The sequence below is a fragment of the Tamandua tetradactyla genome, chromosome 16, assembly GCF_023851605.1.
Source record: "Tamandua tetradactyla isolate mTamTet1 chromosome 16, mTamTet1.pri, whole genome shotgun sequence".
NCBI classification, from domain to species: Eukaryota; Metazoa; Chordata; class Mammalia; order Pilosa; family Myrmecophagidae; genus Tamandua; species Tamandua tetradactyla.
In genome coordinates, this window is record NC_135342.1 from 63,920,835 (window position 1) to 63,942,043 (window position 21,209).

Below are 21,209 nucleotides of genomic sequence, written 5' to 3' on the forward strand. Positions count from 1 at the left end.
GGATATTTAACATTTGTACAATACTGTTATCTAATCTAGGATCCATATACAGATATTCCAACTGTTTCAGTAATGTTCTTTATGATAAAAAAACTTCCCTGGGCTGGTAGCCCTTGCAAGACTATACATTGCATTTAGTTGTCACTACTCCTTAAATCTGGATCCGTTTCTCAGCCTTTTCTTGTTTTCATGACATTGTCATTGCAGAAGAATGCGGCCATTTTGTAGAATCTGCTCAATTTGGGCTTGTCTGATGTTTCTTCATGATTGGCTCCAGGGAGTGCATTATTGTCAGGAACACCCAGGAAGTTGTGTTGGGTGCTCAGTGCGATGTGCCAGGAAGCCTGTGATCCAGTGTGCCTCGCTATTGGTGACATTAACTTTGATTGTTTAGTCAAGGTGGTGTCTACTAGGTTTCTCTGCCATGAAGTTACTGTTTTCTCTTTGTAACTAAAAAGTAATTTACGGGGAGATTCATTGAGACATGTAAATACCTGTTCTTCATCACACCTTCCCCAATGCATTTTTGGTACCCATTAATGATTTTTGCCTGAATCAGTTTTTACTATGGTAGCTGCAAGATTTTCTTTCTAATTTCACCATTCCTTTGACATTTATTAATTGGCATGCTACTGTAAGGAAGAGTATTCCCTTTTCCTCCATGTATTATGTGTTTATCAGTCTCATGGATTCTTATTTTGTGCAGTGGGCTATAATTTATTAGTCATTATTTTGATGTTCCTGTCATCCCTGATTTGGCCAGTATGTGCCTCTTAGGGCTTGCTCCTGTATCCTTTTTTTTTTGTCTTTTCTTTTTTTGCATGAGCAGACACTAGAAATTGAACCCAGGTCTCTGGCATGGCAAGTGAGAATTCTGCCACTGAGCCACTGTCATAGCACCCGCTCCTGTATCCTTTTGACATGTCCCCATCAATAGATTGTTTTTCCTAAGCAAAATTTTGGAATTTACTATATGATAAAGAATATACTACATTTGAAATCAGAAAAAGGCAGGTGAATAAATGGCATTGGGTTAATTTCAGAATGAACCCAGTGGTTTTCAGAATGTGGTCCCTGAACCAGCAGCACAGGCATCACTCGGGAACATGTTAGAAATGTACATTTTCAGGCCCTACGCCCAACTTACTGAATCAGAAACTCTGGGGGGTGGGCCCCAGCAATCTGTGCTTTTATTATGTCTTTCAGGGATTTCTGGTGCATTCCCAATTTTGAGGACCACTTAGCTAACCACTGGGAAAAATAAATTTGGGTGCCTTCATTATACCAACACTTGCGATGGTTTTTTTAATTTAGTTTTAAAACATTTAGTCTCTTAATCAATCTGGAGTTTATTTTCGCATATGGTGTGGGGAAGGGATCTAGTTGTATTTTTCCCTAGTGGATTTTACATATTCTCATACCAACACCACACTTTCCAAGGAGGGAGTTACTGTCAGATTAGAAATCTTTCTCTTCTCACTGCTCTTATTTTTCAAAACTATCTTGGCCCTTTAGCCTTCATTTTTCCTGATATATATATATATATATATGTCAACGAATACAAACACACACACATACATCACATATACACTGATGTAAATATATCTATATTAAACATCCTGAGTTGATACCGAAACTCCAATTCCAGTTCAGCCCTCAGGTCCTTTCTAACTTTCCTCCATTCTGTATGAGAACACTGGCCATGCATATCATCTATACATTTCCCCTTTTCCTGTTTTGCCATACACAGAAACGGCCTGAGAACTGTTATCTCCAAACCACTGTGAAAGTTGAAGCAGACTTCGAAAAGCTCCATAGTGATGGTCCCCATTTTCTGCGTGTATCTCTCTTCTGTCCCCATATACTTCTCCCAGATTAAAAAAAAGAGAGAGAGAGCGAGAGAGAAAAGAAAGCTGCTCCCTATTTATTGTAAAATCTAAGTAGAGGGTTGTTACTGCATTTTACATCCCAAGAACAGATAGGCCAGTCATGAGCTCGGTGTCTCCCCCCATGGGTGGAGCCTTCTGCTCGGTGGCCCCGAGTGTCAGAGGCACCTCTGACAGACAGCGTGTGCATTTATTTTAAAGTAAACACAGCCCTGTTTTTCCAGTGTTTCAAATGAAAGATAAATAACACTACTGAATGTTGGACCTTAAGTCCAAGGGAAAAGTGAGAAAAAGAAAATTTGCTCTTCAGGTAAAAACAATTTTAAATTGAAAATTTAAAACTCGTTCACTCTTTTCTCCAGCTGAGGAGGAGAGGGGCAAGGGAGAAAGTGAAAGGCAGTTTGTGACAGTCCTGTAAGCTGGGAGGGAGCTACCATTTAAGACAAAGCCACAGACTCTGATGCCCCGGATAGGCCTTCTAGTGGAAATGGCTAAACCAGTCCTGTGTGGCCAGTTAGTTGTTCTAAAGAACCTAGTAAACCACTAAGACCCAGCTATTTTAGCCTCACAGAATGCTCACAGTAATACTGGATTCTGCAAACTGTTAGCTTGTTTACTAAATTAAATATATTATTGCTTTTCTGATGATTTCATGCTTATTGTTAAAAAAGTCAACAACGACAAAAAAAAAAAACAAAAAACCGATTCTGAGTGTTTAGTCTGTATCAGACATTGTTTTGAATTCTTTTTAAGTAGTAAACTCATTTAACCTACCCCATACTTACGAGGTAGATTACATTGTCATCCCCTTTGGTGAGGAAAAGGAGGCCTAGAGATGTTTAGTAACTTTCTGAAGGTTCTGCAATAGGGGCTAGCAAAATTCAGGTTGATTTCAGGCCCCTTGGTCCTAGAGATTTTGTCACAGATGCCTTCCAATGAAGGAGAAAATTAAAATCACTTGCAATCCTATTATTCACAGCTGACTCTGTTAATATTTTGTTATGTATCTATTAATGCTTTTGGAGGGGCATAGAGTCATATGTGTGTGTGTGTATGCCCTTTTTTTTTTTCCAACATGAGAACTCACTATCCATATTGCTTTGTAACTTGCTTTTTTCGCCCGATTTTTTCCACATCAATGAAACCAGATCATTTTTATAGCATTTGATTGATGAATGCACCATGGTTTATTTAATCAATCTCCTATTATTAACCATTCCTAGTTTTTTTACTATTATAAGCGACTTTTTAAAAAAATATAAATCCTTTTATCTTTGTGCTTTTGACCACTGTTTACTTAGGGTAAATTCCTAGGCGTAGAATTGCTGGGTGAAAGTACAGGTACAGTTTGAATTTTTTTTTTTTACATTTTGAATTTTGACACATGCTGCCCACCTATGCTACATGGAGTCTGGACCCATTTACATGCTCACCATGAGTATCTGTGCACATTTGTTTCCCTGTACTCTCACTGGCACTGAATTTCACCAATATCTTTGACCCCTGCCAGATTTCTAGGGAAAGAGCGATTTCTCTTTGTTGTTTTAATTTGCATTTGTTTTCATTTCTCTTTTTTCTCACAAGGCAGCTCTAGTTAGACGTTTGCCTTCGTTGTCCCACTGCAATCGCTTATACCAAGACTGTCAGTGACTTCCATTTTGGTAAATCCAGTAGTCAGTTCTCATCCTCAGCTCACTCAACTTAAATTTGACACAATTTATCCTCACATCAGACCCTGCTGGTTTTTTGTCTGTCTTCCGGTCAGTCTTTTTCAGTCACTCTTGCTGATTTTTTTCTTTACCTCTCTAATCTGAAAACTTTGGCTCAGTCCTGGATACTCCTGCTACCCCTTTCTAAAAATTTAATTGTGGTCAAATATATATAACAAAATTAGACATTTTAACCATTTTTAAGCACACATTTCAGTGGCATTAATTGCATTCACAATTTTGTGCAGCAACCATTGCCACGATATTACAAAAACTTTTGCATCACCCCAATTAAAAACTCTGTACTCATTAAACCCATCCCCTGTCTTCCTCATTTTGGTCTCTATGAATTTGCCTATTCTAGATACCTCATAGAAGTGTAATCATATAATACTCATCCTTTTGAGTCTGGCTTATTTCATGTAGCATAATGTTTTCAAGGGTCTTCATGTTATAGCGTATATCAGCACTTTATTCCTTTTAATGGTTGAATAATGTTCCATTGTATGGATGTGCAACATTTTTTTTAATGTCTGTTCAGCTGTTTATGGACAGTTGGGTTGTTTCCATCTTTGGCTATTGTGAATGATGCAGCCAAGAGTCTCTGCCTTCAGTTCTTTTGGGTAGATATTTGGGAGTGTAATTTTGGTATTATGTAGTAATTTTTATGTTTAACTGTCTGGGAACTGCCAAACTGTTTTCCACAGCAGCTGCACCATTTTATATTTCTGCCAACAGTGCATCCCCACCAAAAACTAACTCACCAGAGTTTCAATTTCTCCATGGCTTTGCTAACACTTGTTAGTTTACTTTTTTTTTTTTAAATAATACCCATCTTACTGGGTGTGAGGTGGTGTCTCATTATAGTTTTGATTTGCTTTTCCCTAATAACTAATGATACTCAGAATCTTATCATGTGTTTGTTTGCCATTTGTATATCTTCATTGAAGAAATGTCTATTCAAGTCCTTTGCCCATTAAAAAATTGGATTATTTATCTTTTGTTGAATTGTAGGTGTTCTATATATATTCTAGATATTAAATCCTTATCAGATACATGATTTTGAAATATTTTCTCCCATTTCTGTAGGTTGTTGTTTCACTTTTTTGATAATATCCCTTGATGTACAAATTTTTAAATTTTGATGAAGTCCAGTTTATCTAATTTTTTCTTTTGGTGTTTGCACTTTTGGTGTCATATCTAAAACTCCATCGCCAAACCCAGACTGAGTCCACTTTTTAATTTACACTCCTTCCTTTCATGATCTCATCTAGCCTTGTGGCTTCACATTCAGTCTAAAGTCTGGATGATTCATAGCCTGGGCCTGTCCTGACAACCAAAGAATGTGTTCCCAAATTTCTAATCAGCATCCTCAAATTAACTATATTAATTTTTTTTTTTTTTTTGCATGGGCAGGCACTGGGAAATGAACCCGGGCCTTAAGAACTGCCACTGAGCCACTGTTGCCCACCCTACTAAATTAATTTAAAACTGAGCTACTTTCTTTCCCACAGCTTCCCCATCCCATAAACGCCAGTTCTGTGTGGCTCATGCTTAAAATCTTGTTGTTCTCCTTGAACTCTCTTTTTTTGTTACAACTCCACATTCGGGTCATGAGCAGATCCCATTGGCACAGCATTTCCTTTAAGATGTGTTCTGGGATCTCACTCTTTCTCACTATGACTGTGCTCTCACATGTCCAAGCCTTTGTCACCTCTCACCTGTCATGGCTACGGCCTCCTAACTGGTTTCCCTGCAACCACCCTTTGTCCTCCTACCACATCTTTTTGAACCCAGTAGCCAGAATAATCCAAAACATGAGTCAAATTATAGCAGTTCTCCAGCACCTTCCCATCTCACTTGGGAAAACTAAAAACTGAAGTCCTCTTCTTATGGCTTAAAAGGCCTTCCCTGATCTTCCCTGTTAACCTCTCTTAGCCTCACCTCCAGCTCTCCTCTTCTTTTCCCCAAACTCTTCTGACCCCACTGACCTTCTTGCTGATCCTCCAGTCCCCTGGTACTCTCTTGTCTCAGGTCCTCTGCTCCGGCTGTACCTTCTTCACAGAATGCTTTTTCCCCACCTGACCTCCTGGCTTGCTCCCTCACCCCCTCAGATCTTTATTTCCTTGACCATACTGTCTTTTTAAAAAGCATACAATTCAATGATTTTTAGAAAATTGACCGAGCTGTACAACCATCATTGTGTACTTTCCCTTCACCCCAATAAGATTCCTTATGCCTCTTTACAGTTAATTCCATTCCCCCCTCCCTACCTCCAACAGCCCCAGGCAGCCACTAATCTCTGTCCTGTCTCTATAGTGGCCATTTCTGGACTTTTCATACAAATAGAATCATACAATATACGGCCTTGACCATACGATCCAATGCAGCCTCCGGCCCAACACTCCCTATTCCCCATCCCTGTTTTATTGTCTTTTGAGCAGTTATCCCCATGGACTACTTTCTATTGTGTTTATTTACCTGTTTATCGCCCTCTGCAACCAGAATGTAAGCTCCAAGGATGTGGACATTTTGTGAATTTTGTTCACTCTTGGGCACCTCTCTACCAGGTACCTAGAACACAAAGGCGGCACTGGGAAAAAAACACACACACACACACACACACACTCGAGATATGTTAAAAGACTGACTTTCTCTGCTGATTTGTGAGGATGAATGTCTTTTCTTGGGACTTGATTTTTTGTGGCCGCTGTCACGGCTCAGCTCCGAGGCCGAGAGCTGGGGCCAGGGCAGCGCTGGGCACTCCCGCCGGGAGACCGCAGGCCCCGGCCAGCCCCAGCTTCCAAATGCAGGCCTTTGTTTTATTTCACCCGGATCGGGTTGCAGTTACATCAGCGATTACTGTTTTCTTGATTGGCACCAGATGCCAAGGTTTGGGATTTAAAACTGTCTTTAATAGTCTCTGAAAAGCTCTCTGTGTGTTGCTTTCCATCCTCCCGCACCTCAGGCCGATATACCCGAGCCAGAACCTCAAGGAATTCTTTACGAAGCCAAAAGCAACCCCCACCTCCACCCACCCCCCTCCTGGTCTCACACTCCCAATTTCTTAAAAGTTACAGCCGGACCCATTTCATGGCTTTGGTGTCAGCGTCGAGCTGTTTGAAAGAAAAGGCCCTTTTAGGCCCGAGGCTCGGAAAGTAAATATCCAGGCCCCTGCAGCGAATGTTAAAACAAACCTGCTTTTCTGTGTCAAGGCTGAGAGGCGGCCTTGTTAAACCTCCCTGGAAGGAAGAAGAAAAGCGTTCTGTCCGGAGTCCCTCCCCGCGTGCGTGGCGGCCGCGCCGAGCCCGCGCTTTCCTGCAGCCCTTGCTGTGATTGTAAAAGCGTCAGCCCGGGGTGGGGGATGGGATGGGATGGGGGAGGGGGGGGTCGGGTCCATCCAGCCGCGGCGGAACCGGCCAGACTTCGCGCGGATCCGTATTTGAACCCCGAGCAAGGCTATCCCTAAAATGCTGAAGACTGCGGAGGGATACTCGGTTTCTCTTTATTTGAAGGTTTATTGTTTCTCTTTATTTGGAGGTTTATTGTGCCCTTCTGCATTTCAGTCCATAATAGGTGGTCAAAGCGTTCCTCCCACTCACCCCTCCTCTCAGGCTGCAAAAGTTGTCAATGTTAGATCTGGGTTGCGTGAGAGGAAATTTTCTTCTTCTCTCGAGGTCATTTCCTTAGGATTTGTGGGCCTTGTCCGAAGCAGGGGAGCATAGGAAGTTTGTGTACCTGCGTCCACGCCGTAAATGTTCCCGAGCGCTGCGCCCGCCCGATGCGCGCAGGCTGAGGTGAAACAGCTAAAGGATGCGGACGGGCCAGCGCCTTCGGGCCAGCTCGGACGGAGGGAGGCACAGGATGCTGTGGGAGTGCATCCCGGGGCATGGGGGAGCCGTCAGGGGAGCTTTCCCCGAGGAAGTGACACCAGGCCACGAGGAGGAATCTCCCAGGCGAAGTGGAGACGGGTGGGAAGCTTCGAGGCAGGCACGTGAGTGTGGCACGGCAGGAATACACGGAGATACAGCCAACGGGGCTACCGGGTGCGCGAGTGCGAGCAGCTCCAGACAAAGTCCCAGGCTGGCAGGCGGGAGCAGCTCTGTCTAATGGAAAGGTAGCGCGAGCCTCAGCTGTAATTTTGAATTTTCCAGCAGATGTGTTTTAAAAAAGTAAAACAACAACTTCAACAACAGCAGCAACAACAAAAAAGGCGCAACTAGTTTTAATGATATATCTTATATAACCCACTGTGTCCAAAATATTTCAACATGTAATCACTATAAAAAATTATTGAGATTGTTTATATTCTTTTTTTTTTTCCCTATGAAGTCTTTGAAATCCAGGGTGTGTTCTACTCGTAAGGCCTCAGTTCACACTGCCCACATTTCAAGTGCTCCATGGCCACACGAGGCCTCTGGCTGCCACGTGTGTTGTGCAACTCTGGAGGTTGAATCACTCCAGGAAGATTTGGGCATCTTTTCTTCTAAGTCGGGTTTTCGTTGGTAGAGGACTGTATTTGTTTGTACAGTCTCAGGAACTTCTTCCATTCACCTGCAGCCTGCCCCACAGAACCCTCGTGTTGTGTCCTAGAGGGGTCCTGTTTCAAATCAGCCACACAGCACTCAGGTTCAAAACCGATGGCTACTTTAGGCATGAAATGGTGGCCTTGCATAAAGCCCAGAATTGGCAGAGAAAAATGAGACCCATTGCCTGGATATGATGGCACTGTTTCCTTCCCCTCACCTAAAAAGAAAACTGAAACATTTCATCTGTTTGCCCCCTCCCGGCTTGCTGGTCATTTTAAAGTAGCTCTAGCCTGACTGTCAATTCCAGTCTCCCCAGGTTCTCCTGGGCTGGGAATGTACTGCAGCTGCTGAAGTGGAATTGGGATCAAACTGCATTTATCTCGTTTGAGTGTTCTGTTTTCCCTTTTCCTTTGGTCTTCCAGGATATTAGGATGAGAGACTTCATCTTGTGGGAGAGTGGTATGTCTGGAGGGAAAGCAGTCTTGGACATGGAGTAAGACTGCAGCAGTTACAAGGGCTTCTGGGTTCCAGCCACTTTTAAGTACAGAGTGGAGAGTCATTTTAGTGCCAGGCCCTGACTGGGGGTTGCTGTACATATAGCATTTCTCAGAATTTGTCTGTCTACCCACCTTCCTCCCTCCCTCCCTTATTCTCTCTTTTTTTAAAAAATATTTTTATTGACAAATCTTCACACATGCACAGTCCAACCAGAGTATATAATCAATGGCTCACAATATCATCACATAATTGTGTATTCATCACTATGATCAATTTTAGAACATTTGCATCACTCCAGAAAAAGAAGTAAAAAGAAAAAAACTCATACATCCCATATTCCTTATCCCTTTCTCTCATTGACTACTAGTATTTCAACCTACCCAATTTATTTTATCCCTTTCCCACGTATTATTTATTTTTTAATCCATATTTTTTTACTCATCTGTTCATAACCTGCATTAAAGGAGCATCTCATTCTCTTTCTTTATTGATGTTTATTTACAGATGTGGTATGTAAATGCATTCTCTTGGGAGCGGGACATTATGAAAACAGTTCACTTAGAACATGTCCCTCCCTTGATCCCCAAACCTGCCTCAATGGATAGATAGCTTTCTGTCTATATTTTAAAAGATTTGTAGAAAGAGTGCATGGGTAGTTTAGTGGTTAGAATGCCCACCTTCCATGTGGGAGATCCAGGTTCTATTCCCAGACCATGCACCCCCGCCCCCAAAAAAGATTTGTAGAATACATTAAGTGAAAAATCAAAGGGCAGAACTTCTGGGTCTGGATTGAACCCAATTTTGCCTGTGTAATTTATATTTGTATATTTGTGCTAGTGTTTGCAGATACAATGACTTCATATAAAGTTGTTGGCAGTGGATTATATCATGGGAAAGAGGTTTGATGTGGGGGGGGCGGGGCGGCGCGGCGAGTGTCATGTTTTCCCTTTCTGTATTATTTACCTTTTTTGTAATGAGCATCTTGATGTTTATTTTTAAGTAAATATTTATTGTGAAGACATTATTGCATAGCATTAATGGAAAAATTTTAAAAACTTTTCGTTGTGGAAAATTTCAGACATAAATAAAAGTAGAAAGGTTAGTGTAATGAGCTGTCATGTACCCATTACCCAGCTTTAACAATGATTGGCACACATCCTGTTGTCTTTCACCATTAGCCTCCATTTGGGTGGGTATATTTAAAAGCAAATCTTAGACATCATGTCATTTCACTTGTAAACTCTTCTACATACAAGTCTAACTGATCTGGAAATTTTTAAGTTTGTATCTACTGTGCAATTAATAGGAAATGAAAAAAAAAACTTTACTCCATAATCTTACTATGTGAGCACAGCATTTCATATTTCCTTATTTCTTTGCCCTTTGGTATACTTGTTTTTACTTGTTTTAATCTGTCTTTACGTGGTTTAATAATACAGTACATCCTAGGGCTTTGTATCCTTTTTTTTTTTAACTTGGCATTGTGGTATGAATAATTTTTTGTATTATTATTGTATGCTCTTCATAATCATTAATCCAAGTCTTAATCAGGGTATAATATTTTGCTTACCTGAAATTGTAATTTTTAAAATGCCAGTTTGTTGAAAGGAGAATATTGTACAAATAGAATTTTGACCATAAAAATTAACTTCTAGCCAGGCTCCTACAGTTTGCTGTGCTAAGAGCATTTGAAAGGCTGTTTGTTCATTGAAAACCTGCCTCTGCTTTGTTTATAATGAAGGAGAGGTGGTGTGCTCAGTGAAGTTCCCTGAGAGCACGGAGAGCGGGTACTCTTAAATCAGCCCACTAAGAATCACCATTAGTACAAGTAGAGGACTTTCCCTCTCCTTGGGGAAGAGGAGTTCTGACAAGGCAGTAGTAACTAATGTGAGCTGACACATTATTCTAAAGACGAGCCCACCCAACTTTCCTAAATCTGTATTTATGTCCCCTAAATCACTTTTAAAAAATTTTAATATACTGTGGCTTGACAAACTGGGATTTACCAAGATAGATGGACCTTTGCTTCCTGTTTTAAAGGGGCCCTCTGTTGGTACGAGAGAGGCGTATATATACATAGTACCAGATGGATGCCTATGATGAAGGGACAATTCTGAGTGTGTATGCAGTGGCATTTTCTTTTTAAGTAGAGGAAAACGTGTTAATTTGTGATTTTCCCATAAACCACTTGGACCCTGAATCAAGAGAAATAAGGAGGGTCTTGACTGATGAATTTGCCATGTATTTGCGGCTAGTCTCTTTTCCCCATTGCAGGAGGGGCGCTGTCCCTCCTCCAGTCTCTTCTCCATGTGCAGACTCTCCTTTCTTATTTGGGAACCCATCCTCTCCTAGCTTCTCAGGAATTGGTTCTGGTTTCCCTCCTACCTCTCTGGCTGTTCCTCCTCTGTCTTCTTTGCAAGGTCATCTTCATCCATTTAACTGCTAACAGAGTTTCCTAATATTCCATCCTCTTCCTCTGTGATCTCATCCACATCCACACCTCCCTATTATGCATAACCACTATGTGTAGATGCATTGCAGATTTGTATCTCTAGCTTAGACCACTCCTTTGAACTCCATACCCATATATCTGACTGCTGTCTTGGTGTATCTCCTTGTGGATATATCAGAAGCACCTTAAAATCAACATATCCAAATCTGAAGTCTCCATCTCTTCCCCAGGCTTGGTCCTCTTCCAGTACCCTATTTCCATTTGTCCAGTTAAATAAGTTAGAAATACAGGAATCATCCTTGATACTGCCATCCCTCATCCCATTTCTTTTTCTGATCCATTGCTGGACTCTCTCAGTTTTTACCTTTTCAGATCTGCCCACTTCTTTCTTGTCCACCTCTGCTATCCCAGTCCTGGTCACCAATTTCTCTCCTCACTGGCCTCATATCTGTCTGCCTGTACCCATCCTGACTTCCCTCCAGTTTCCCTTGTTGCAGACAGAATGATTTTTGAAAATATAAAGCTGATCTTGTTACACCCTGATTAAAAACCCTTATGTACCTCTCTATTGCTCTTAGAATAGAGAAAAACTCCTTAACATGGCCATTCCATAAGGCACCGCAAGGTCTGACCTCTACTTTACCCTATTTAGATCACATTCCATTCTGGCCCCACTCATCTCTGTTTGTTTTTTGAATATATCCAGTTCACTGTACCACAGGGCCTTTGTACGTGGTATTTCTTTGCCTGGAATGTTCTCTTCTCCACCCCCCACCTGCCAGCTATTTGCCTGGATAACTTTGGGTTCATAGTTCAGATCACAATTGAGCTATCAGTTCCTTGGGAAACTTTTCCTGATGCTCTGAGCAGGCCAAACACCTAGCCACTCACGCAATATGTATCTCTTGCCTTTTTCCCTGTTGCAACTTTATATTTCTTTTTGAACTTATTTAGTTACTCCTGTTTCTCCTAGTGTATTGTGAGATTCCTAAGAGCAAGGACCATGTCTTTGTACACTTTCTGTTATGACCCCAGCTTCTAGTATGATTCCTGGTAGCTAGTGGATGCCCAACAAGTGTTTATTCAATGAATGAATGAGAAAGAGAGAAGCACAGTTTATCCACTGGCTTTGTACAATGCATCTCTTTTCTCTAGAAGAGTTAATACACCCCCCAGAAGACCAAAACTTTAACTTCGAGGTAATAAAAGATAGATTCCCAGCAGCAGCACATAAAAGGGGTGTCAGTGTTTTGGCTGGAAGGAGGGAGAGTAAAGCAGAGTCAACAAAGGTGCCCCAACAAGAAATTCATTGTTTACAACCTGTTGCTAGCTTGGTAGAAAAGACTATTTCTCTTGTTAGGCTATGTCTAAGGTTGGAAGCCAGAGAAACATCCTAACAGTAAATCCTGGAAGCATCTGGCTCCTTTACTGCTAGGGAATATGAAAGATCGTTCTCTTTAAACTTGGGGTGGACTCCAGCCTGTGTGTGTCTGAGTTACAGAGAGAGCAAGGAATGGAAAGGAGACTGTTTACTCTGTGCCCTTCTGGTATTTCCTCGGTTTCGTTCCTTTGGGTACCAGTGTTTCACAGTTATGTGTAGAATGAACACTGACCTGTTAATGAATGCCCTGCTTATTTTCACTTTCTTCTGATGGGCCTCAGGGATTGAGGGCAGAAGGAAACAGGAAGAAGGAGGTTTGTTTGTTCCACCGAGTAGCCCTTGAAGGCCAAATCAATCATATCTTCATCAGGCTTCAAAGACTCTTTGGACCCAAGATACTTAGTCTCCCTTAGAAGTGTCCTACTTTTGTGTCTTGTTTATTTTTCTCAGAAATGTAGGTAAATATTTATATTTGTCTTCTGATAGGAATTAATTTTAAAAACTTGAGTTTTCTTTTTTTGAAGATGTAAATACATGGACACATATTTTGGTGGTGTGATGAGGGGGAAGAGACAGAGATGATGGAAGATTCTAAAGCAGATCGTGCTTTCGATATACCACTGTGAAGCCGTGCAGGCAGAGCCCTTGATTTCATAACTGAATCACATTATAGTGACATGGTTTAGCAGTCGCAGTTTATGTATTTTTTCTCTTGTTGAAATAAGGAAGGCAATGTCAACGCCCTATTCACCTGTGCTTACTAGCACCATATACAAATGAACATATTCGAAAACCCAAGACAAGAGAGGGAAAAAGTAACTCTCAGAGAAATATCACTCATCCTTACTGCATGTACTAACTGTTCTCAATAGGAAATTATTAACCCAAGGCTTTCAAGTGAGGGAAAATAAGACTAGGAGTTATTCCCCAACAGCTCAATTAGTTTATTTTTTTGTATTTCAAACTATATTTGTAATGTTGAATTCCTGTAAGTTTTTTTTAATTCCTATAAGTTTTAAAATTAGTTTACTGACACTGTGTCTCAGATATGCCAGCTTAAAAAAAAAGCTGTTATAGAATATTTCAAGCATACGCAAAAATGGAAAGAATATTCCTTATGGACTCACCAAATATGGATGGCTGCTTTCATCTAACTTCTCACCCTACACCCTTTTGGGTTATTTTGATGTAAATCCAAGATATTTCTATATATAAATGTTTCAGGATATATCTCTAAAAGATAAAAATTCGTAAAAACCATAACCATAAAGCCAATTTCAGATCTGAAGTATTTAATGGTGATTATTTAATATAGTCAAATATTTGGTTAATATAATCAAATGCTTTCCCCTATTGTTTTATAAAAGTCTTTTTTCCTACCATTGGTTGTTTGAGTCAGAATCCAAATAAGATTGATATGTATCTTAAATCTCTTTTAATCAAGGCTTCCCCTTCCTCTTTTTATCTTAGCAATTTATTGTTGAAGAGACTGAACAGTTCTGTAGAGTTTCCCACATTTTTGGTTTTGCTGAAGTGTGGTTTAACATGTTCTTCCTTCTATGTTTCCTGAAAATGCATAAATAGATACAGAGATTTGATCTGATCCAGGATTTTTTTGTGTGTGGTGGTGTGTGCTTCCTTCAGGAACTGCCAATGTCTGGTTGTCTGTCTTGGTGTGTGGGCTTTTTTTTTTTTTTTAATATTTTTTTAATGTGAAATATATATACAAAAAAGCAGTATATTTCAAAGTACATTGTAACAAGTAGTTATAGAACAGATTTCATAGTTTGGCATGGGTTACCATTCCACAATTTTAAGTTTTTCCTTCTAGCTGCTCCAAGACAGAGTATACTGAAAGAAATATCAATATAATGATTCAGCAGTCATACTCATTTATTAAATCCTATCTTCTCTGTTATAACTCCTCCTTCTCCTTTGAGCTTTCTCCTAATCTTTAGAAGTATTTGGACTATGGCCATTCTAACTTTTTCATTTTGGAAAGGGCTGTCGATAATATGGGATAGAGGGATGGAACTAGTTGATGTTCTGGAGAGGTTGGCCCCTCTGGGTTTCAGAACTTATCTGGCCTAGGAACCCATCTGGAGGTTGTAGGTTTCTGGAAAGTAATCATAGTACATAGAACCTTTGCAGAATCTCTGAAAGAGCCCTAGGTGTTCTTTAGGGTTGTGGCAGAAATGGTTTTGGTTGGGGTTTGGCAAAGTGTGGTAATTAGCAATATCTTTTTAAAGCTAGGTATAAGAGCAGCCTCCAGAATAGCTTCTCCACTCTATTTGATCTCTCTTAGCCACTGATACTTATTTTGTTAGATTTCTTTTCCCCCTTTTGATCAGGAAGGCATTGTCAATCCCCTGAATCCCTGGGAATCATGTCCTACATTGCCAGGGAGACTTTCGCCCCTGGATGTCATGTCCCATGTAGGGGGAACGGTAGTTATTTTACTTGTAGAGTGGTGTGTGGGCTTTTCAAGGGTTCCCCTGGCATGATCCTTGAGATTTTCCAAATTCTTTTCCCTTAGATTTGAATATCAAGCCTGACTGCTGTCTGTTGACCTCCATAAAGTAGTATTACAGGTATGGGTAACCAACTGTCACTTGTCAGAACAGAAGGTCACACTCCTATAACTGAAGAAGGACATTTGCTGATTGCTGCAGTTAGCATGAGCTCAGGTCTTTGGCTTTCTCAGTGGAACTAAAGTCTCTTGCCACTGGAGTATTTTCATTATATGTTCCATTTGGTTGTAATTAAATCTCACTTCCTCCAACCATGCTCTAAATTGGCACTTTTTGCAGCCCCCACTTATGATTTGCCCAAAGCTTTGATTCCAAGAGACTGGTGGGCTCTGAGGCCTGGCTCAAGAGCTCTGGCAGGGAGTCCTGGGTCTTTCTCAACACATGCCAGGGAGGAAGTCAAGGTAAAATCTTCCTTAGATACCACCTTCCATCTTCCTGGAAGACACTGCCAGCGTGTTGGTCCAACCTACCCTCTCTTTTTGCTTGGGTTGTTGCAGTAACTTCCTACCTGGTCTTGTCTGCTTTGCTTCCCCCCCGCCACCCCCAGTCTGTTTTCAACACAACAGCCATGTGATTGTGCTGCAGTGTGAGTCATGTCACTTCCTTGCACAAAGCCCTCCCATGGCTGCCCATCTCATGCAGGGCAAATGCCAGAGACCTTGCCAGGGTTCCAAGGCCTCACTCACAGACCCTATTACCTACTCCCTCCTCTCCCTCTCAACACCCCCCCCCCCCACACACACACACACTATAGCCACACCAGGCCTCTCTGCCTTTCCCCAGTTCCTCAGATGTGCCAGGCACGCCTCCGCCTCAGGCCTCTGTGGTATCTTTTCTCTCTGCCTGAAATGTTCTTTCTCCAGATACCAGCATGGTTACTCCTTTAGGTCTCTGCTCAGGTGTCACCTGGTTAAGTCTGAACTCTTCTCACCACCCTAAATCCTCCTTTCAGCTTCAGCACTCTCCATTCCCCTTCCTTGTTTCATTTTTTCAACACAGACTATGCAATTTCCTTTCCCCAGCTAGAATAAAAATACCCCAGCAGCAGGGATCTTTGTCTGTTTTGTCCTTCCTTAATTCCACCAACTAGAATAGTAGGTGCTCAGAGCTCACGTGTTAATTGCATGAATAGAGCTAGGGAGGGCCTGCCAGGTTGAGAGCGGTTACAGAGTTTCCTGTGCTAAATCTGATTTCAGTTATGAAAGTCGACTTTACTACACCCATTTTTTTCCCCTTGGTTTCTTGATTTTTGAGCAGTGCCACAGAAGGCAGTAGGAAGACATGCTGGAAGAGAAAAGGCCATTGTAGAGTCGTTGCTGTGGCTATAGTGAGACCAGAGGGCCCTAGAGGGCCCCAGAGGTGAGGTGACTCATGCGGCTGCTTATAACTGAGATTCCAGTCTGTGTTTTCCAGCCACACTTAGCCCTGTCAGCCTCCCCTGTGTGCTACTCTGTCACTCAGTTAGCCGGTGGTTTCTTTAGTCCCATTATGCATTGTAGGGCTCCCCTGCTCAGGTTTTTTTTTTTTTTTTAAGAGCGAATAATGGGGTGTTCTGTTCTTAGAGGTTCAATTTTTTAAGTGGCCTAGCCAATTAAAAAAACACACACACTTTTTCCAACTTTTTATTATGAAATCTTCAAACATACAGAAGAATCAAAAGAGTTGTACAATGAATAGTGTACTCCACCCAAATCCAACACCTGCCGGCATTTGGTCCCAGTGGCTTATTTGTGTGTGTGAGTGTATGGGTATGTGTCAAGGGGCAGACATCATGACACTTGAGTCCTAAAAACTTCAGCCTCTTTGCTGATAAAACCACTTGAGAATAAATCATAAGTATCATCATGATCTTCTTTCATATCTCCCAAGAATAAGACTATTCTTACATAAAACCGTAATACCATTACCAAACCTAAGAAAATTAGCCATCATTTCAAATATCATGTAAAATTCCATCCTTAGGCAGATTTCTCCAATGTTCCCAAGAATATATATTTTTTAAAACCAAAATTCAGACAGTTTTTGTGTTGCATTTGGTGATTATGTCTCTTCAGTCTCTTAATCTAGAAGTCTCCCTCTTGCCCTTTTAAAAAATATGTATATTAAATTGACTTTTTGAAGAGTCCAGGACAGCTGTGTTATAGGATGTCCCCCCTGCTGGATTTGTCCAGTTGTTTCCTCATAGTGTCATTTAATTTGTTTCTCTATCCCCTTATTTCATGTAAGTAGAGAGAAGGAGTAGAGGCTTCATTACAATCAGGCTAGAGGCTTTTGGCAAGGGGCTTCCTCCTTCATCGCTGAGGAGGCTTGAGGGAGCAGTTGTTTGGCTCTCAGCAGTGCTAAATTTGGTCACTTAGTTTTGGTAGTGATGGCTGGGTCACTCTCTGACCCTCTGCCTTTTTATTAAATAGAAAAGTGTTCTCAAAAGCGTCATTGAAAAAAAAAAAGGCACCTCTCCTCCTGGCTCTTTCTGAAGTTAAAACGTGCCTCACAGGGTTGTCAGGTAGCCTCTGGGCCTTTATGAATGTAAGAATTCTGCTGTAGATGTTAGTGGGTAAACTGGAAAGAAGAGTAAGTTGGAACCTGGAGATGAGGCCGTGGAAAGAAAAATTCGAGTGGTGCCTCTGGTTCCTGTCAGGATCCTGCAGGGTGGCTGCCATGGAGCTCACAGGGAGCAGTGAGACCTTGGGCTCTTCTACCCTCCTGGTAAAGATCAGCACCTCTCCAGGAGGGAGGGGAAAATGCACCCCGACTCTGTGCATAAAATGATGGTCTTTGAGGTATCGGGAAGGGAATCAAGGAGTCCTTCTAGATTGTTTATTCCAGCACATGCCCAACAATGGTGTGCTAAATCCTAAGGGCGTCTCCAGGAGGAAACACGTCGAGGTGACAGTCCTCGTGATAGTTATGTGACTTACCTTAGAAGATTTTGTGGAGTTTTTGCCTCTACCTAGAAATGGCTTGCAAAAATAAAGAGAGGAACGGCTCTAAGATGAGCAAGTTAGATAAAAAAAAAATCAGCCTACAACCAGGAAGGCCAATAGGGAGCTAATGAAAATGACAGGCTACTAGGAGCTTACTAGGTGCCATTTGATTCTTTACAAGTGTCCTTTGAAAAAGTGCTGTTGTTACTCCTGTTTTGCAGGCACAGAAATTGATGCTCAGGTTAAGTAATTGGCTTAATGTTGTAGGGCTGATGAGTAACAGAACTGAAATTCGAACCCCCACTGCTTGCCTGAACTCCCTTTCTTTACCGCTGTACTGCCCTGCCTGCCAGGGAGTTAGGTGCTGGATTTTGGCATAGCAGAGTAGGGAGACACTGCCTTGCCTTTTGGAGGAACTGGTTTTCAAATTAAAAGTCTTATTTTATAGAACATTTGAACTCACCATACCAATCGGTAGAACTGATTGAAAAATAGCATACTCAAAAAGGAATTGGAGACCAATGCAAGTTGTAGTTGGTGGAGTGGTGTTTGAGAATCCTGTGTTTTATGCATGATTGTTCTGTATGCCACAACTTCTGTAATAAAGAAGAAAAAAGAAGAGTTGGAGAAATGTGTTACAAGAAAGATCTATTAAGGGTAGATAGAGATGCTTTGGGCAAGGTTAAATAATTTTTGTCTTATTATAATAGATCCTTGAGTTGATTCAGAATTTCTTGCTAAGCTCTCAAAGATCTGTGTCTTTTCTTAGATTTGGGGCAGTAGTTATCATTTATTTCTTTAGGAGGCCAGGGCTTGTCTCTCAAAGTGCTTAAATTTACCCCAGTGCTTATGATGACATTTATTATTTACACATACCCTGCCTTGTTATAGAAAACAAGTAAGACAGCTTATAGCAATGCAATAGCAACTAAGAGGTAAAATTAAGTGGGTGGATTGGGTAGGTGGAGGTGGGGAGGGAGGTTTGAGTAGGTGGCCCTTTCCAGGTCTGGCTCTGTCTGGGGCTCATTTATAAGGTCTGGGGAGAAGTGGAGGGACTGGATTGCACTCCCTTTGGAAAAGTCCTCACACATGCTGGTTCTCTCTTGGTAATTATTGAACAGCCCTGAAATGAGGTTGTAGCTTCTGACCAGTTACTGGGCAGACTCTATTCTGTGTGTCCAGCCTTGGTGGTAGGTGTGTATACATAGCAGTTTCCAGCCAGCTGGGGATTGGTGCTTCTGCCTTCTTTCAGTTTGCATTGTTTTTCTGCCACAGTGACCTGACTTTTCTTGTTTATCCACAGCGCTGAATTTGCCTAACAGTTCTAGAGGGCTGGGAGACTCTGAACTTCCTTCAGTTACAGAACCAGGTCGTAACAGGTTCATCCTTATGAAACCAGAGCTGTGTTACTGATGGGGCTGACTCACCCATCTTTAACTTCTACAGATTGTTTTAATTTTTTTTCAGGACAGACATTTTTAACACAAGGAAAGAATCAGGCCCTACATTGTCTAGAGATGATTCCTGTTGACATTTCCATAGGGTCTCCTGACCCTTTTCCCTTCTCTGTACTTCCTTTCTTTATATGGATAGCAGGACTGCTCCCTTTAACGGATTTCTCCCCTGCACCATTGATATCCTTACTCTATTCTTACAGCCCTGTGTGTATAAACAAACAAATGTGGTAGAAATTATGCAGCTACCATAATGATACACAATATTTAGAACAATGTTTCCCACTAGCCCCTTGCAACAGTGGTTACAATTAGCCATATTCCTCCCCCGTCATTTTTCCTGGCCACAGGATGAATTTGGCGATGGCAAAAAAAGGTTGCTGGGAAAGCTGGAGTAGGTGAAATGGGAGTTTTACAACTCGCAGAATCTCAATTCCGGGTGCACTCACTTTAGTCCCCTGCTCTGGCCTCTTGTGCCCCGCAGTGGAGAACACACAGCTGACCCTGAACCTGCAGACGGAGAACAAAGGCAGCGTTGTCTCGGGCGGAGAGCTGACAATTTTCCTGGACGGGCCGACTGTTGATCTGGGAAGTGTGCCTAATGGCAGCACCGTGCCGGACGGTGAGTGCCGCCCTGCTCCCCAGGGCCGTGCCGGGACGGGGTGCGGTGGGGCTGGGGGTAGGGAGGAGGCACCCAGAGCTTGGTTCTGTACCAGGTGTCTTGATTTGTGTACTGCCTGGCCAGTCCCACCCAGAGCTAGCCCTCACTCTTCCTTGCATCCTACATCAAAATTAGGACATGGCTTTTCAAGCTCTGCCTTCTCATAAAGGACCAAAATCGATGTCGAGTCTTTGTGTGTTATTGTCTGTTTGGAGAGCAGAGACAGAAAAAACCTTTTCATTCCCACATAGACTTTGGAGAAGAAACCTTCCTCATTAAATGGTACTTTGTCCCATTTTTCTCCTTCTTAAACTTCCTGGGGAGTTTGAGGAGGTCTCTTATGAGAAGGTATTGGTTGAGGGAGGGGAACGATGTGTCCTTTTAAGGTGGTGATGCGCCCTAGCAAAATGTGCACTGAAGTGGGGAAATTGGAGATCATCTCCCGCTCTGTCCTGGCAGCTTGTTTCTTTTGATCTCGTCTGACATTAGTCACCTTTGGATCTAGCAGGAAATTATTTCATGAAGTCTGAGACCGAAATGGGTTGGGTTTCTCCATAATTTTTCTCATTAAATGTTTTTTCTAAATATGATGTAACGGTGGCCCTGTCCAGGCCCCAAATAGGCTTCAAGGAGGCAAGATATGAATTCTAACGCAAGGAGAGTGGTAGCATCGAAGGGTTTAGATGGGCCTTGACTGCTGAAAGGAACCCCTCAACAGAGATGAATGAGACACTGTTGGGGTGCTTTTGGTCAGAGAAGAACATGCATCATTCACCCATTCAACCTTGTACACACAATTGAACGCCTGGTATGTACTATGTCTAGGGCCAGGTGCTAGCCAGATGGCTGTGGACAGAATTCATATGGTCCACACTCCCTGGAGCTTATAATCTGTTTGGGGGTGGGACAGAGGGAGGGAGTCAGACATCAAACGGGGAAATGCACACATAATTATGCCATTGTAATTGTGGCAAATGCTAAGAAGGAAAAGTACAGGGTGATAAGATATCCCTGCACTTTAGAGGCATCTCATGGACTTTGTGGGGTGGGGTGCAGTGCAGGGAAGGTTTCTTTGAGGAAGCTGAGCACAGGAGCATGAGGAGGAGTTTAGGCAGGTAAAGGTGGTGGTGCAGGGTAAAGGGGGTAGCAGAATGAACAAAGGGTAGTTGGTTCACCTGTGCAAA

At 42.0% G+C, this 21,209-nt stretch overlaps 1 protein-coding gene across 7 annotated transcripts in view; it reads left to right on the forward strand.

Moving 5' to 3' along the window:
* Window positions 1–21,209, forward strand: part of WWP2 (WW domain containing E3 ubiquitin protein ligase 2) — a 150,361-nt gene that overhangs the window by 45,036 nt on the left and 84,116 nt on the right. For all 7 annotated transcript variants that reach the window (XM_077132883.1, XM_077132877.1, XM_077132879.1 and 4 more), the window contains one exon: window positions 19,849–19,986. In XM_077132883.1, coding sequence (XP_076988998.1) covers window positions 19,849–19,986 — 138 coding nt within the window. The remainder of the gene's footprint in view (window positions 1–19,848; window positions 19,987–21,209) is intronic.